General features: G+C 39.0%; 1 protein-coding gene and 1 pseudogene across 1 annotated transcript in view; one reads left to right on the plus strand and one right to left on the minus strand.

Moving 5' to 3' along the window:
* The first annotated feature begins 233 nt into the window (after positions 1-233).
* The window catches only part of CYB5B (cytochrome b5 type B), a 30,204-nt gene continuing 11,098 nt past the window's right edge, over positions 234-19,339 (plus strand). The window contains exons 1-3 of the mRNA XM_024556152.4: positions 234-512; positions 15,168-15,296; positions 15,799-15,828. Of these exons, the coding sequence (XP_024411920.1) occupies positions 351-512; positions 15,168-15,296; positions 15,799-15,828 (321 nt within the window). The 5' untranslated portion in view covers positions 234-350. The remainder of the gene's footprint in view (positions 513-15,167; positions 15,297-15,798; positions 15,829-19,339) is intronic.
* LOC112300566 (ER membrane protein complex subunit 3 pseudogene) lies at positions 12,259-15,022 on the minus strand (annotated as a pseudogene).

Genomic DNA, 19,339 nt, shown 5'->3' on the forward strand with positions numbered 1-19,339 from the left:
TGACACCTGTCAATACGTCTCCACTAGGCGCCTTTCCAAAATCACGGCATCTAATTGGCGAGGTGGGAGAGGATGGGCGATTCTGATTGGTTAGGTGGACCTCGGACCAGGCCTACGTCCTAAGGAACTGGGGAGGGGTAGGCGGGACTTGAAACTGAATCCCTCGTCTCATTGGTAAAAAGAAAATGAACCAGGAACTATTCGGAAGCATGATTGGCTGTTGCCGGGAACCCTCCAACGGCCTTATGGGTCCTGGTTACGGAAGCCGGGGAAGGCTGAGAGCAGGGTCTACCTCAAGAAATTAGCCTCGAAAAGCTGGAAAGCGGTGTAGAAGAGGTATCTCAGGCCTAATGGCGACTGTGGGAGCCAGCAGCAACGATGGGAAAGGGCAAGGGGTGGAGACCCCCGTCACCTATTTCCGTTTGGAGGAGGTAGCGCAGCGGAACACCTCGAAGGAGACGTGGCTGGTGATCCACGGGCGAGTCTACGATGTCACCCGCTTCCTTAATGAGGTGGGGACCCGGAGGTGGGCAGCCCCGTGGAGCAGCTGGGTGAGGGGTGGTCGGGCCGGAAAGGCTGCGAGGGGTGTGTGTTAGGAGGGAAATGACGTCTGGTTCAGGGCGATCCAGCCTACGCCAGGGGCTACTTTTGCTTTGCTCTGAGAGGAAAACTGGGGTGGGGGTTATAGATGCCTGCATTTCCAGCCAGCACTAAATTCTGGTGCTGTTAAATAATACCGTGTATCAGTTATGTATTGGGCGCTTCCTGTGTGCTAGGCTAAACACCAAGGCACTGTGATGTCCATTTTAGAGAAAGGATAACTGAGTCTCAGAGAGACTGAGGACTCTCAAGATCACACGCTTAACATTCTAGAGTCATTCTAACCTAGTTTTGAAGGGCTCCAAACCTTTGCTCTTTCCACTCTGCCTTCTGAAGTAAAACCTTCCCCCCCCCCCCATTTTCTTGATCAGAAACTCGGATTCACCCCTCCCCCATTACGCTGCGTTTATTTTTTTCTAATTTGGGTTCATCTTGAGGCCAGAGGGTCATAAGTTAATCTTTCTGTGACCGTTGACTTAGGTTCTGTCATCCTTTAAATCTTTAAGGTGTTCTATTAGACTTCATTACATAAGTTCCCCTTGAGGCCATGGTACAACTGAGGGTTTTTGTTTTTGTTTTTTTTCCCAATTTAAGGAAACAGGAGAGACGTTAAATTCGTTTAAACTCACTTTACTGAGGTGTAATTTGCATTCAATAAAGTGTGCTCACTAGAACGTACAGTTTGATGAATTTTGACAGTGTATTCACTCAGGTGATCACAACCTCAATTAAGAGCATTTCTGCTGCTCTATGAAGTTCCCTCTTGTTCATTTGCACTCATCCTCTCCACCCCTAATCCTTGAGGCTTTGATATGTTTATTTATAAATATTCGTTATATATTATGTATTGGTTTGTACCATTTTATTTTGAGTAATATTGATAGATTAGCCTTGTGGTTAATTCCTTGGAAATATTTGTATAATGTAACCTTATTGTAATTGAGAAAAAAGGTCCCTTCTATTAGTTCTTTCTCTGAAGCAAGTACTCGTATACAAATACATGGAAAAGTATAAAAATATTTTTTCTATTAATTTGGAGTCTAGGGCAGAATTCTCTACATCCTGAATCTGAAATCTATAAAAACTTTTAAAATGTAAAATTTCCCAAAAAAGACATTGTTTTTAACTCTTCCTGGTGGCCAATAAGTTAGCATCATAAAGTTTAGTAACTTCTTGCATTTGTATGATGTATGACATTGTATGTTTTTAAAAGTACTTTTCTGTTATTTCGTCCTCAGTAAAATAGTTGAGAGTGCCTTGGGTGGTAGTGATCCTTTTTTTTAACAGGGCTACAAGAAACAGGTTCAGAGAGATTTTGGTCATACAGTTGATTAGTGGAAGAGTCTGGTTTAGGTAGATTTTGTCTACATGGATTTCTTCAGATTCAGATTTCTCTTGTCTCCATGGTGGTACTTCAGAATTCTAGCCTCAGCCGTGTCCTTTGGTGTATGCCTCATAAATAAGTTTCAGTTGTGGGTTGCAGCATGTTAAAGCATAGTTCATAATGGGTAGGTGAAAGTGTTTTTTCTTTGGCGGTTTTATTGTCCCCAGATTTCTCGGGAATATTCAGTGCTCTTAGGGGACATTAATTCAATCTGGAGTCATGGTTGCTAACCTGGCTTACTACATGCTGATGGAGCCAGCGACATCACAGGTGTGCCAAGGCTTCCATTGAAACTTGAGCTATGGATCTTTACCTGCAGTTAGCCATTTGACTTACCTGTTCCGTAGTTTCTGCCCTATTTTCTTATTCATTCATTCTCATTCACATATTACGTGTGTGCTATGTGCCTGGTACTGTTCTAGGTGCTGAAGATACCATGATGGGTAATTAAACACATGCCCTCATGGAGATTGCAATCTATGGGAAGTTGACAATAATTAGAGTAAAAAACTAAAATATATACTATGTTAAGTGGTGATAACTGCTAAGAAGAAGAATAAAGCAGAGAAGAGGACTGTAGGTGTGTGTGGGGTGAGGGTATGGGGATGATGTATTGAAATTTTAGGTATGTTGGCCAGAGATGGCCTGATAAAGATGACTCGAGTAAAGGCCAGCAGAAGTTAAGGGAGCTAGCCATGTGGATATCTGCAGGAAGAGCATTTTTGGCAGAGGGAGCAAGTTCAAAGGCTAGAGGTAGGAATATGTGTGGTGTGCTTAGGGACTAGTGTGGAAGGTCATAGTGGCTGTATTACAGTAGATGAGTTCATCATGATCGAGGGATAGCAGATCAAGTTGCAAAACAGACTTTGCAGGTTTTAGAAAAGATTCTGACTTTTGTTCTGAGAAGAGAAACCACAGTGGAGTTAAGGAGTGACATGAGGTGACTTAGTGGTTCAATAGTATCATCAGACCGCACTGTTGAGAAGAAACTGAAGGAGCGCAAGGGCAGGATTGAGGAGCCCAGTGTAGTAAGGAGGCTGGGCAAGATATGGTGTAGCGTGGTCCAGGGCGGTGAGAAGTGTCAGATTTTGGATGTGTTGTGGTGGTGGAGCCAATAGGATTTAATGGTGCTTTGGATTTAAGGAGTGAGAGAAAAAGAGTCAGGGATGACACTAAAGATTCTGGCCTGCAGGTCTGGAAGAATAGGGTTTCTATTAGTTGGGGAAGACTTAAGGAGTTAGGTTTGTTTTACCACCAACTTCTTTCACGTTTTAAACATAATTTGGAAGGATTGGATTTGCAGTGTAGGGAAATTAGGACAGTTACCAGTTTTCTGGAACTCGGGTTAATTTTTTTATTTTTGAATAAGTCATACAGTATACAGTGAAAAGCCTTCCCTTCTACCTAAAGTTGACTACTGTTTGTATATCTTTCTGGAGTTTTGTTTTGTATATATAAGCAAAAGTGAACATAGTCCTTCCCACTGCTTTTTAACACAAAAGGTAGTATACTGTACACACTGGTCTGTGCCTTGCTTGTTTACTTAACTGTACATAGAGAAAGGGGTAGGGGGAGAGAGAGAGAGAAACATCGATGTGAGAGAGAGACATCAAACGTCAACTGGTTGCCTTCCATTTGCATCCTGACGGGATCAAACCCACAACTTAGGTATGTGCTCTGACCAGGAACTGAACCTGTGATCTTTTGGTGTACGGGATGATGCTTCAACCAAGCCACCCGGCCAGGGTTAAAATGTACAGATTTTATATGGAGAGTTCACTGAGTTTTGACAGAAGTCTCACCTGTGTAATCATTATCCCAATTAATACATAGAACATTTCTATGACCTTTGCCCTCATACAACCACTGATTTGATTTCTTACACTAGAAAACTTCATACACTGTTTTGTGTCTGGCATCTTTTGCTTAATAGATCTGTCTTACATATGGTTTTTCTATGTATCAGCAATTTGTTTCTGGTTTTTGCTTTTTATTTCATTGTATAATCTAAAATTTATCTATTAACCTATTGATTAACATTTGAGTAGTTTCCATTCTTTTGGCTATTATGAATAAAGCTGCTCTGAACTTTCATGTACGAATTTTTGTTTGGATATATGTTTTCATTCCTCTTGGGTAAATATCTAGGTGTGAGATTGCTGGGTCATTTTTTTTTTAAAACTATTTAAGCAACAGCTAGACCTTTCCCCAAAATGTCTACATCATTTTACACTCCCACCAGTAATACGAGTTTTCCAGTTTCTCTACACCGTCATTGGCACATGGTATTTGTCATTTTACTTTTAGCCATTCTAGTGTTCCCAGTGGGTGTGTACTGGCATATAATTAGGGTTTAACTTGCATTTTGCTGATGACTAATAATGTTAAGTATCTTCATGTGCTGATTGGCCTTTTGTATGTCTTTTTGTAAGTTGTCTGTTCAGTCTGGCCCATTTTTTAATTGGGTTGTTTTCTTATTATTGACTTCAAAGTGTATTTTAGTGCAAGTCCTTTGTGTATTCCAGATGACAGTCCTTTCAGGTATATGTATTGTAAATATATTCTTCCAATCTGTATTTTGTCTTTTCACTTTCTGAACAGTGCCTTTTGAAGGGAATTTTGGTTACTTGTATATATGAAATAAAATTCTAGCCCTGGCCGAGTAGCTCAGTTAATTTGAGCATTGTACCGATATATCATGGTTGAGGGTTCAAGCCCTGGTCAGGGCACATGCAGGAGGCAACCATTGGATGCATGGATAAGTGGAACAACAAATCGATGTTTCTCTCTCTCTCTCTCCCCTCCCTCCCTCCCTCTCTCTTTCCCTTCCTCACCCCCTTCATCTCTCTCTCTCTCTAAAAAAAGTCAATTAAAAAAGAGTTCTAAAATCTGGGTGCAAGCTTTGGGTTTTATGTCTGGTTCAGTTTCCTACTTTACCACTTAATAGTTTTGTAACCTTGGGCAAATAAGCTCTGTCAAGGTCCCACCCACCTATAAGCTGAAGATAATAGTACCCACTTCACAGGGTTGTTGTTGGGAGAGCTAATTTAACTAATGCATATAAAGACTTATCATGGTACTTGGTATAAAGAGCTCCATATCCCTGGCTGGGTAGCTCAGTTAGTTGGAGCGTTGTCCTGATACACCAGGGTTGCAGGTTCGATCCCCAGTCAGAGCACATACAACAATCAACCAATGAATGTATCAGTAAGTGGAACAACAAATCAACAAATTGATGTTTTTCTGTCTCCTTTCCTCCCTCTCTCTAAAATCAATCAATAAATTTAAAAAGGAAACAAAAAAACCCCTTAAAAACAAAGAGCTCAGTAAAAGTTAGTGGTTATTTTTATTAGTAATAAAATTATTTCCCTGCAGCATCTTTTGAGTGCTTACTAAGTAGTAGATGCTGTGAAGATTTAAAGGTGAATTAGCTGCCTTGAATTTTCAGGGAGGGTGAGATCTGTGCACAAGTAATTGTCATGCAAGGCAGAGTGTGGACTTGCCTCCGGAAAGACTGGGAATGCGGGCTGTTTGGTGCAGCCCTAGAATAACCCTGAAAGTGTCAGAGCTTGACTAATAACAATTTTTACTGGATTTCACCAAGGCTGATGAAAAGAAAGTGCAATTTTACCTATCTTGTGGAATTAACAGATCTATAGAAAAAGTGCTGTCTTTCCTTGAGCGGTCCCCAGTGGTCAGTCCTAGGGAAGGCTAGGAATAAGATATGTGAAATTTAACCTCCATTACTGTCCTGGTGAGAGGCCCTGATCAACAAATTTGTTTTTTGGTATGTAAGCATGGGTGAGCACATGCCAGAGAGACAGAGAGGACAGGTGGGAAGGAAAGAGGGAAGAGTGCTCCCTAGAGTTAACTGTTTTCAGGTGCCATGCTCTGTTGTGGAATACAGCCATTAATAAGACAACCATGGTCCCTGTTCTTATGGAGCTTACAGTCTAGTGGGGGAAGAAAGACATTAAATAGATAACTGTAATTGTGATAAATAAATATCATGAAGGTGTGTAAGGAATTATGGAAACCTATTGCAGTGGGACCTAATGTGGTGGGAATAAGGGTGTTAAGTTATATTTGGACCTTCAGACCCTGGGCAGTGGTGACTTTGCATAGGTGACACTCCTGTTTTACTAGACTCTTTATAATCCAGATACCTATGAACCTGCACCATTTCTTCCTGCTCACCACCCAGGTTTATCATCTCTCTCTGCCCTGTCAGACTTTTTTAGGAAGTGGTTTTTATCCTCTCCAAAATTTTAACCTCCTTATCTTACTTTGATGAGGTATTCTGCTAACCTGGCTAAAGGTCCTTTTCATCACTTGGCCTAATTTTGCAGCTTCCACAGTCTTGCTTCATGTTTCTAGATTACATTTTCCAAGTCAAGTGTCTTTAGCCTATCTATCTCTATCGTTACATTTTTGTTACATCAGTATGGCATTTCCACCCACAGAAAATTTGTGTAATTTTTTTCCCAACAAGATTTTTATTCTGAACTGCCTGTCATTCTTCACCTTCTCTTTTCTGCCCATCTGTCCCCTATCCCTTCTATAGAATTAGTAATCTGGAAGTATATTTTCTGTTAGTAATTTGTCCTATTTTTTTCCTCTATTAAAACATAAATTTTCCGTCCTCTTTTCCTTAATACTTAGTAAATGAAAAGGAAAATTTCAAAATGCTGCCCCTGATCCATACCACACATTCTTTGGACAGTTGGACTAACTAAAATCTTTCACAAGAGGATATTACAAAATTTCCTTTTTGTCTGTAAAGTATTTCACTTGAGCCCTGGCCAGGTAGTTCAGTTGGTTAGAGCATTGTCCTGATATGTCAAGGTTACGGGTTCAATCCCCAGTTAGGACACATACAAGCAACAGCCAATGAATGCATAAATAAGTGGAACAAACAAATTAATTGATGTCTCTCTCTCTCTCCGCCCTCCATCTGTCTCTCTCACTCCCCCTAACTTCCTTCCCTTTCTCTCTGTTTCCAAAAATCAAGAAATAAAAATTTAAAAGCTCTCTACTCAATGAACAAGCTCATACAGGAGTTGTCAGTACCCCACCCAGACTCCATAGGCAGCTTCCCAAGCTCATAGCCAGATGGCTCATTGCCAGCACCTGAAAAAAAAAAAAGTATTTCACTTGATTATTGCTTGACCAAGATAGAAACGAATTGGTCACTGTCATTATTTCATCTCTTCTGAGAGTTTATGATCTTGATTACATATAGTTTATTTTGAACATTTTTTTTCATTTGTATCTAGTTGATTTTTTTTTAATTTTTTATTGTTATTCAATTACAGTTGTCTGCATTTTCTTCCCATCCCTCCGCCCCACCCCAGCCGAAGCCACCTTCCTCCCCCACCTCCACCCTCCCCCTTGATTTTGTCCATGTGTCCTTTATAGTAGTTTATTTGGAACATTTTTAATTTGTAATGTTGTGTAATTGCTTATGTTATATGAACTGAGGCAAGGTCCATTAGTCTTAAAATACAAAGTCTATCCAGGTCGGAAGAATCTTTTTTGCAAAATCATAATGAATTATATTCATTAAAAGCAAAGCAGGTCATAGAGAAAAATGGGAAATATGTACTGCCTTACATCAGGTTTCTTTAACGAAATAAAGAGTAATTTATGATTGTTCAATAGATTTGAGTAGTGTAGGCAACCAGCCTAGATTACTGACGGATAACCCCCAAATTCCTTTGGTCTTATTTGTTTTGTTTTGCTATAAGTCAGACAAAAGCAAATTTTGGCTTACATTAATTATAGGTATGTAAACCTGGCTTTATTCTTTTATTATTGTGGTAAATTATATGTAATGTAAAATTCGCCATTTTAACTATTATTAAAATGAACTGTACAATTCAGTGGTGTTAAGTACGTTCACAATGTTTTGTAACCAATACCATTATCTAGTTCTGAAACTTTTTCATAATCCCATGAGTAATAACTCCCCCTTCATTGCTCTTCCCAAGTCTCCTGGTAACCGCTAATTTACTTTGGGTCTTTATGAATTTGCCTATTCTAGGTACCTCATTTAAGTGGAATCATACAATATTTGTCCTTTTGTCTGCTTTTTTCACTTAGCATAATGTGCTTTAGTTTTTTATGGTTGTGTATATATAACATAAATTTTACTGTTTTAACCATCTTAAGTGTATAGTTTAATGGCATTAAGTACAGTCATGTTGTTGTGCAACCATCACCACCATCCGTCTCTAGACCTTTTCATCATCCCAAACTGAAAGTCTCTTACACCCATTGAACAGTAATGCCGCATCACCCCTCAGTTTGTTCATACTCTGCTTGTAGACACTGGGTTGGTTGGAGTTTAGGATCACAGTGAATAATGCCGCTATGATCATGTGTGCGTGTAGAAGTATATATATCTGTAGATATTTCTCTTGGGTATGTACTTAGAAATTCCATTTGATTTTTTAAATTAAAATTTATTGAGGTAATTGTAGAGTCACATGCAGTGGTAAGAAATAATAGATCCCTTGTACCTTTTATCCATTTTCCTCCAGTGGTAACATTTTGCAGAATTAGTACAATATCACAACCAGGATATTGCCACTGATATAATCCACAGATCTTTTAAAAAAATTACTCATAATCTACAGATCTTACTCTGATTTTCCAGTTTGATTTTACATTTGATTTGTCTTTTAAAGAGAAAACAGGATGGTTCAATTTGTAGAGTTTAGAGTCATTTGTTTTTTATTACAGTTCTCAACATGCAAATTACATCTACCTCTTGCTACAGAAATAGCACTTTGCCACTTCCCTGGAACATTTATTCCAGACACAGTTATTCTTGGGCAACTCTTACCTATGTATCTGCCAGCCATTACCCTTTCTCCCTTCTCATAGAGACACATGAGCTCTTATCCAGAATAACTGGGTCTTTAGTTCAATTGAATGGCCATATATAGTACAGAGCTATTGATTTTTTTTCAGTGCACTTGATATATTCTGAACTCCAGATCAAGAACATCTCATTGTTTAACCCATCTTTGGTCATCCTGAAGGCACTTGGGAATCCAGCAGTATCTCAGGGTCACTCACTAATTTATCCTGTGTCGCGGGGGCTTTAACGCAGCCCCCCAGTCTGCCACAATGAAGAATAAGACTACCAAGACATGATCTGCTTGGGGAGGAAAGGTGGTCGCTTCTCTAAAAGGGGAAGGGCCTTGATCCTTTTTCTCCATGGGCTTTTATTAGGTTCATTCGCATAGGAATGCAGATAAAGCTCATCAATCATTGTCAGCCAGTAGGGATTAAACAATACAGGATTTACAGAGAACCTTGAGGGCTTATTCTGAGCTACAGCCAATCAGCTAGAGGGCCATAAAATTTTAGGCACCAGACTCATCTCAGGTCTAGACCCTTATCTTTTAAGCTGAGGGGACAGATTAAGTAGGTTTCACAGGAATGTACGTATTTTCCTTAGGCCTGATTCCCCAGGGAATCTGCCCCTCCTAGCACAGGACTGCACTGCCCTCTGTTATCTCTTCAGGCTCAAGTCAGACAGGGAAGTAAGGCAGCCAAGAGATTACGAGACTTCTTGCAGACAGAATGAGGACTCAGGCTATTTCAAAGCCGAGGGGCAAGGGTCCATCACCCCCTTTTTCCACAGCCCTCTGAGTCCTTCCCTGCAAGCTTATCCCTGGTGACCAGAGCCTGTGTTAGGTTGATCCTCCCTTGAGGATTCTTACCCGTCATTGGCTGACTGGCCAAGCTCAGGGCCAAGCAGGGTGAAGTGGGCAGAGGTGGCACTTCTGCCGGGGAGATAAACTTTGTCTCCTTCATGGCTTATGGTCCCAACTCTGACTCAGCCTTAACCATGCGGGGTTACAGCCTCTGAAACCAGGCAGGGCGGTTCCCAACAATCCTGGATGGTGTTAACATCTGTCCTCGCCCTTAGTAGTCACTCTGAAAAAGAAAAGAGTTTATTTGAATAAAGTTTTGATACATTTGTTCCTTATATCATTCTGTAGGCTCAAAAAGAACAATTCAAGGAGATTTGTTTTGCTTATCCATAGTTTCTAAATTTTCATTAATGAAAATTACTACTTTATAGCGGAAGTTGTAAAAATACCAGCTACATAAATTTTACAGGGGGTTTGCATCCCAAGAAAACAAGAGTCTACTGTGGTTAGAATTCAGGCTGGGTTGTACATGAAAATTAGTTATAATTGACTAATTATAATTAGTTAATTATAATCATAATGTTTCTTCCAAAAATTGAATTTTGCTGTTTTTATGTTTTATGTATTATCATTAGCTTGAATTTTCTTCTTTCTCTGCCTTTTATTTCTGCAGTTACCAGAAAGCAATTTTAAAAGATTTTAAAACAATAGCTCTTTCCCTATATGTTACCCAGCACACAGTCCTCATTTCTTCTAGTTTCAAACACAAAGGGGAGCCCAGCTCAGATAAGAAGGATCCTTGCTGCATGCCCACCAACACATGCATTCTCCTTTTTATTCTGAGAGGCTGCAGCTCAAACAAAAATTACAAGGTTAAGGGCTACTCCAAGTTCTCAACAGAGATAATCCTTGCTTGGTCTTCAAAAAAAATAGAGGTCTGTAATTCCTTTTTTAAATTTATTTTTATTTTTTAATAAATTTTATTGATTTTACTATTACAGTTGTCCCAATTTTCCCCCTTTGTCCCCCTCCAGCTGGTACCCCCATTCCCTCCAGCATTTCCTTCCCTTAGTTCATGTCCATCCATGGGTCACGTGCATATAAGTTCTTGGGCTACTTCTTTTCCTATACTCTTCTTAACATCCCCCTGTCTATTTGTACCTACCAATTATGCTTCTTAATCCCTGCACCTTTCCCCCCACTCCCCCCCTTCCTCTTCCCAAATGATAACCCTCCAAATGATTTCCATATCTATGATTCTGTTTCTATTATGCTTGTTTGCTTAGTCTGTTTTTTAGATTCAGTTGTTGATAGTTGTGCATTTGTTGCCATTTTAGTGTTCATAGTTTCGATCTTCTTTTTCTTAAATAAGACCCTTTAACATTTCATATAATAATGACTTGGTGTTGATGAACTCCTTTAGTTTTACTTTGGGAAGCGCTTTATTTGTCCTTTAATTCTAAATGGTAGCTTTGCTGGATAGAGTATTCTAGGTTGTAGGTCCTTGCTTTTTATCGTTTGAATACTTCCTGCCAGTCCCTTCTAGCCTGCAAAGTTTCTGTTGAGAAATCAGCTGACAGTCTTATGGGAACTCCCCTGTAGGTAACTAACTGCTTTTCTCTTGCTGCTTTTAAGATTCTCTCTTTATCTTTAATCTTTGGCATTTTAATTATGATGTGTCTTGGTGTGGTGCTCTTTGGGTGCAACTTGTTTGAGACTCTTTGTGCTTCCTGGACTTGTATGTCTATTTCCTTCATCAAATTAGGGAAGTTTTCTATCATTATTTTTTCAAATAAGTTTTCAATTTCTTGCTCTTCCTCTTCTCCTTCTGGCACCCCTATGATTTGGGTGTTGGTACATTTGGAAATGTCCCAGAGGCTCCTTGTTCTGTTCTCGTGTTTTTTTGTTTTTTTTTTTAATTCTTTTTTCTTTTTGCTATTCTGATTGAATGCTTTTTTTCTTCCTTATGTTCCAAATCATTGATTTGAATCTCGGCTTCATCCCCTCCACTCTTGGTTCCCTGTGGAGTTTTCATTGTTTCACTTAATGCAGCCTTCATTTCTGCTGGGGTCCTTTTTTGCTGTTGCAGTGCCCATTGAGTTCTGTGAGCATCCTGATCACCAGTGCTTTGAACTCTTCATCTGATAGGTCTTTTTCATTTAGTTCTCCATTTCATTTAGTTCTTTTCCTGGAGTTTTGTTTTGTTCTTTCATTTGGGCCATATTTCTTTGTCTCCTCAATTTGGCAGCCTCCCTGTGTTTGTTTCTGTGTATTAGATAGAGCTGCTTTGGCACCCTGTCTTAGTAGTGTGGCCTATTGTAGAAAAGGCACCCATGTGGATGAATGTGGCTTCTTTAAATCCTTGGTTGTAGGACTTCCATACAGCTCAATTTTCTGGTGAATCTGCGTGATGTTTGTATTATAGTTTAGATGTAATTTTTGCTGTAGCTGTGCGCAGAGGTAAAGCTTGTTTACCTACTACGCCTCCATCGTGGCCAAAGTCTCTTAATCTGCACAGAGCCTAAGTGAGGTGTTCTTTCCCCAAGGTCCATGGGCTCTCACTAACTGATTTCACTAGTGAAATCATTCACTAATTTCTAACTGAAATTTAGTATTTCCCTGCCCGCGGCCAGCTGAGTGGTACAAGTGGTGGCCCCTCGCACACACTGTGCCACAGCACAGACACCTCTGTAATTCTTTTCTTGAATGTGCTTTCAAATCAAGTATCTTTGACCATGAGCTCCTCTTTGACATAATTTAGTGTTTCTTGAAACTAAAACTTTTTCTTGAAAGCTTTGTTGTTTGCAGGTATGGCTGTGGCTGCTCCAGTTGTTGCTTCTGCATTGTTTCTGATTGGTTATTGGCATTCTCTTGGCCCAGAATCAGAGAGAGTAAATGCTCTGATGTCCAAATACATAGCAGAAGTACCAGGATGCAGTTAATGTGAGGTTTGATTCCTTGCTGTAGCATAGGCTTAAAATAGGGTCAGTGGAAATATGCATTTGGTTGACATAGCCTGAGAATGTCATGTTGATCCATTCACCGATAAGAATCATGGGGAGGACATTTGTTACTTGTCTTTCATTATGTCAGTGAGTATAGGGGGATCACTCAGTAGGAGGTGGTACTGTTTCCCCTTTATTTATTTATTTTTGAATCTATCCTCTGGGTTGTTGAAGTAGTATTTTCACGTCATGAGCGATTGGTTGGGAATATAATTTCCATTTTACCTGATTATGCTTCGAATTAGGACTTATCTGTCCGATACCTCTTCTGGGTGAGCTGCTTGTTGCTCTGCAGCAGGATGGACACACAGTGGTGGGTCATTCCCACAAAGGTGATGGTAAAGATGGCTAGGACCCCCAGAGCCTGATGTTGGAGTAGAGCAGCAGCTCCCACCCCCATCTGCACTGAGAGCCAGCTAGGCCAGGGCCCCACGGCTTCTCCTCCCTGGTGAGCTGGGCTTTTTTTCCCCTTCATCCTCTCTGGGTTTCCTAAGGGCCTTCTCCTGCCCCTCAGCCTGGGCATTATCTGGTCCCAGGACATGCCTCGGCCTAGTGCACTGCCTTCAGCTGGGATGCCATTTCATTTTAAGCAGAATGAAGTTTATAGAATTCTAAAACAGAAATCAAAGATTCCTGGAAATCTTTTTTGCATGTTCTGAACCATCTGTGTTAAGACCATATTTTGGAGCTACTAAATGTAGAGATTTTTGACCACTCTGACCTCCCTGCCTCAGTGAAAAAAAGTAGATTATAAAACAGTATGTACTGTGTGAATTCACTTTTGTAAAAACACAGCTTTTCTCTCACTTTATTATAATCACTGCCTGGTGTGTAAAATAGTAAGTACCAATAAAATTTATGGAATAATGTTTGAAGTGATTGAATGGATAATAGGAAAACAATGGATTTTATACACTAAAATGTTAATTATACTTATTTCTAGTTGTAGTATTTATTTGTTTATAAGTGGTGAGAGATTGATGAAAATAAAATATTTTCTCATAGCAAGAGCTATATAAGAAGCCATAAACTTAATCATTCCCTGAAATATTTTAAGCTACTAAGAAATTTTGTTCTCCTTTTACTCTGAAAAGCAACATAATAGTTGGATATGTCATAAGGAAAAAAATAACTTTTGTAGTTTAGGTATGTAGAGCAAATTGGGACACAATTTCAGAACTAATGATAAGTTTCAGGTGTAATAGCACGTGAGTGGTGGCTGTCTTACTCCTGCTTCAGAACTGCACGCTTACATACGGGGATGGGAGACCCACTCCCTGGCTGGAGACCTTTTAGGAGACAAAGGAGAAGTAATTCTTATCCTTAGGAGCTCAGAAGCCAGTGACTGTGACTGGGAGGTTGCATATATGTACGCTTCTGTTGAATTCGTTTTTAAGACAGGGATGGTCTATTCATCCTGCTTAAAAGGTTGTTCTAAAAAGGAACTACTTCAGAGCATTACTTGATAATTCAAAAATATAAATTCAGACATGTCAAATAATATAAATTCTGTATTTGCTAGTTATAAGTAAATGTTTGTTGAGTGTTTACTTTAGATCAGGGATTGTGCTAAACGTAACTTCTACAGAAGTATTTGTTTTTGAGTAGGTAATACTTTACTTGGTAAAACAATTTCAAAAAATGCAGTTTAAAGTCTTTCTCCCACCCTTTATCCCAGCTACCACGTTCTCATCAGTGTTTCCAGGGAGATTTTATGCATATGCACATGTATATGTATCTGCTTTTTAAAATCGCAGATGGTAGCATATTATTACAAACTGCACTTCTCTGTCTTCTTGAATACAACGTATTTCATATCCTTATCTCATTTAACATAATAGTAGTTAAGACAGATATTCATTATCTCCATCTTACAAATAAGGAAACAAAGATATTTCTATTTTTTAATTTGTCCAGGATGATGATATAGCTTGTAAGTTATAGATAGAATCTACTTCCTAGGTGTAGAGGTAGTTATTTTGGTACTACTTATTTATGTATTTAACTTTTAGAAACCATTTCAGACTCATAGAAAAGTTGCAAGAATAGAATGAAGGATTTCATGTATGCTTTGCCTAGAAAGCTCCATTCAGGTTTCCGTAGCTGTCTTGGTAATATTGGCAAAAGGGATTGACCCAGGAGCACGGGTGCCCCGTTGTGTTTTGTCTCTAGAGCCTTCGGTCTGGAACGGTTCTTTAGTCTTTGCTTAGCTTTCGTGTCTGTGATATTTTTGGAGATCACAGTCAGTCGTTTTCTAGACTATCTTTCAATTTGTGATTGTTCTAGGGTTTTCTTCACAATTATACTCACATAGCACATTTTTGGCCAAAATATCACAGAGGTTACGTGCGTTCTTCCAATCGCATCCTATCAGGTGGCATGCAATGTCTGTTGGTTCCATTACTCCCACATTAAAAGGTGAGAAGAGAAAAGGGAGGGGGAGAGGAAAGTAACTTTTATTGGTTTGCTTTTCAAAGAGCCCTCTGTTCAGTAAGTATCTTTTCCTTGTAGCATCCTGGCGGAGAAGAGGTTTTGCTGGAACAAGCTGGTGCAGATGCAAGTGAAAGCTTTGAAGATGTAGGCCACTCCTCTGATGCCAGAGAAATGCTAAAGCAGTACTACATTGGTGATGTGCATCCGGTAAGAACCAGCTAAGCTAGGAGTGCTTATGGACATGAAAGCTCCTGAACAGCCACAGAGTGATGGAAATTCTTTCAGCTCAGCTGTCAGGCTAAATTTTCTCCAAAATTATCTAGCCCTACTGTGCTAATAAGATACGGCTTCTTGTTTGTAAAGCTTCACATGCAATATCTTTGAAAAGCTAAGGAAACTGATTTTGGGGTTTTTTTTTTTTTGTTCTATTGAATTTTGTAATGCACTTCATAACATCTCTACTTAACTCCTTTCTAAAGGTGGTAACTATGGACTTTTAAAACCATATCATCTAACAAGAGACCTTGATATGCTCAGAGTCGGGTATGGGGTGGGGACAGGTGGCAATACCCTTCTGCAGACCCTGCCTTCTCTCAGGGAATTCACTTCTGTCAGAATGTGGTCTCATGTTCCAAGGTTGGAAACAAGCGCATAGTGAGCATTCATTTGGATATGTCTTAAAATATTATTTGTTTTCCTCTTTTAACAGAATGACCTTAAACCTGAAAGTGGTAGCAAGGTAAGAAGCCATCTGTTTCTCTTGTGTGTTTCAAGGGTTTATATTTCTATTTACTCGAATAGAATTGCTTTTTTAAAAACTATCTTAACAAGAAAAGTGTTTACTTTTCCCCCAAGCAAAAATCCTATTTTTCAGGAATTTGGACTCAGTACCATCTCAGGAAAAAAGAATAGCTGAGTCTTGAACAGTAGGACACATTTGTTCATGTTTCTATTTATATTTCTTTTTAAATTGAAACTCTAAAGCCATGCCCTGTATGGTTTTGAAAGAAATTAGTTTATGGGTTCAGTTGTAGAAAAGTATTTATTATTCTTACATTAAGTAGTACAGGTGATAATAATTGCCTTAGTATTGGAAAAAAATTGGAAAGTCAATTTCTTTCTCTTAGAAGTCTTAGAAGGAGTTGTAGACTGAAGTAATTGAATAGAATAGGCCTTTCTGTCCCTATTTCCCAAATTTAATCCTATTATTGCGTAGGCTCAAATGGGCCTACACCCTTCCCATTTACTTAGTGATACAGCACAAACACAAGAGTAAACATTTAAAAACCTTAATGTGCACTGCATAATGTAGCAGGAAGAAGATAGGAGACTTTCTTGCTTCCTGTAAGCTGGGTGGTTCATCTCCTTTATTCCCTCACAGTTTTCCTTGACCTCTGTCCATCAGATAGCTATTATACTACCCCCTGATTTAAAGGAACAGCAGTGTAGTTGCTTCCTAGAACATCATGGAAATGATGATACTCCTTCCCCTTTTCCTCCTTTTTAGCTTCTTGCTTCCCTTTCCTTACTGAGCTGGAATTACTGAACATGTCTAACACAGCAATTAAAGTTGGCCTAGACACAAGAATTCTTTTAACTCCAGATTGCTTGACAGTGTCTGCTGTCTGTTGCCCTGCAATCCAGAGTGTGTAAATTTAACTCTTCTGTCTTGCTACGCTCTTCTACTTTGAACTGTTGGATTGTTTTTGAAGAGGGATGAAATGGTTCTTTAAATGCTTTGTGAGCAATGTTGGTTTCTTTGTGCTCCTCTCCTAACACATGTTACTACCCATTCTTAAATCCTCATTGTGTAATTAAGAGAAAACTTGAAGTAAGCCTGGTCTTGCTTATTGAACATGTTCAGGAAACATTGCTCTCCAAAGGTCAACATTTGATTCAAGGGATAGTCCCATTTGTACAAGAAATGCATCTTGTATCTGGGGGCTACCGTCCACTTCTGACAGCAACCATGAAAAGCACTCTTCATATTAAAACAATAGAAAAATATTTTTCAAATTATAATGTCGAGAAGTCTACAAATTTCTCTTTGTCACTCCTTTTCTTCCTTGGTAATACAGTATGTAGTTAAGACCATTCTAGGAGTGGGACAGTGGTGATTTTCAAATTCTGCTCCTTGTGCCATGTGTATGGGAGTCCCTTGGCATGTTTTCTGAAATATATGTTTCCTGTACTTCCATTACTACTGATTCATAATCTCTGGAAGTGGGACTTGGGAATTTGCATTTAAAGTCACCCAGCTAGCCAAGCACCAGACTTTTTGCTGAATGATATAATGGTCTTTCATTTGAAAACTTAGGAAATTTTAATTTTCTTCTGTGAAAAGCACTGTCTGCTTCCTATAGACCAAAGAAATAATTAGAGATGTCTTAAATTAAAACTGTTGAGCCTTGGACTTGTTGTAATAAATACAGAATAAGAAACCTTTTCAGCTCACCACATTCTGTAATAATTTAGAAGTCTCCAAATGTCGCTTGGCTCCTGCCGGGGTTAGGCAGTGATTGAAGACAGGGTTTTTAAGTATCTGTTTTCCTCACGAATGCTGTACCCGAAGGACAGTCTCCGTGCAGCAGCGAGTCTGGCAGTTGAGTGTTTCCAGTCACACTGCTGTACTTCAGACACATCAGGCAAGCAAAGCCTTTTGGAAGATTTTCAAGACCACCTACATAGGTTGTCATAGAGCTGTAGTTGAACCTGGTTTCAGGTCCAGGAAGAAATTCTTGGCCCCTCAGGTTTATTTCGTACAGAAATTTTTAAATAGGCACTTCTGTGTCTAGGATGTAGGGATCTCTTTTAAAATTTTTTCTGTCCTGGTTTAAATATTCACCATGAAGAAATGGATGTAATATTAATTTTGTTAATACTTTCTTTTGGTTAAAGGTTTCTGAACCTCTATGAATTAGTGATTTTTTAAAAAGTCTACATTATAGTACAGTTACCATTTTCCTTCTCCTTCTCCCCTTCTTTTATTTCTCCTCTTCTCCCTCCACAGCTCCATATCTCTTCCCAACCTGAAACTCCCGCTCCCCAACAACAAATGACAACAACCACCCAAACATGGCTACTTCAGAGTACAAATCAGGAACCTTTCCCCAATTTTTTTGAAACTACCTTTTATACTGCTTTTGCTATGATACAGAGAAATAATTAATAGTCACCATTGTTTTCTTCTGAGACTGGTAATGTCTGAGGTTCAAGGCCCTGAAATATTACAGTACTAAAACTGAAAAGCTTAGAAAACATCTGGCAATAGATGTTTTTCTTACCTGCTTCAGTCAAAGATAACTAACTAGTTAAAAAAACCTTTTTGTCTCTATGACTCTCTTCCTTGCTGGAGCCATCAACCTTCTATTCATATTTGATTTAACGTTTTCCTGACCTGCTTTTGGTTATGGAAACACCTTGGAAACAGACTAAGTGTTTCCTGTGCCAGTCTGCCTACCTGCATGCCTACTCTACTGCAAGTAACCTAGACGCCTTTATGGTCCATGAAGTCTCTCATTCGAGTGTGCGTTTACTTCCTGACTTACTGTTTTATCACTACCATCGGTTTAGGAGATAAGGGACGTACAGTTGCTATCCTGACCAAAAAAGTGGGCACCATTTCATTCTTTCATTCAACAGATATTTTCTAGGCGACAGTTCAGCTACTTCACTCATTACAATGAATGGTCAAATCTCATTACAATGAATAGACCCAATAAATTGACCATTTTTTATTTATGTTCCTTGGATGGGTAGTATATGGTGTACAAGGTTAAAAAAAAAAAGCAAAGACAAAGTGTACTATAAAAATGACTCCCTCCAATCCCCAACTCTTATTCTCCTAGTTCCCCTTACCCAGAGGTGGCCAGCTACGATTTTCTTGTTTACTTTTCTAAAGAGATCCTGTTCATGCATGAATATAAACAGGTGGATAGGTTGATAGACAGAGAGATGGGTAGATAGATTGTTCAATTGAGAGATAGGCAGAGCAGCTGTCCCTTCCTTAAAAAATAATCTCATAATACTGTTCTGCACCTTGCTTCTTTTTACTCAAACATTTGATAGTAGTGATTGTTCCTTATCAGTTTATGAAGACCTTCCTCATTCTTTTAAATAGATATTTAGTATATGATAGACAAAAGTTTTAATGAGATGACATTTGCTGTAATAGGATTTGATGTTTTTAAAAACCAGGTACGATTTCTCCATAAAGATTTAAACATTTTTTAAGTTAATTTTTAATTTAA

The sequence above is a fragment of the Desmodus rotundus genome, chromosome 12, assembly GCF_022682495.2.
Source record: "Desmodus rotundus isolate HL8 chromosome 12, HLdesRot8A.1, whole genome shotgun sequence".
Lineage (NCBI taxonomy): Eukaryota > Metazoa > Chordata > Mammalia > Chiroptera > Phyllostomidae > Desmodus > Desmodus rotundus.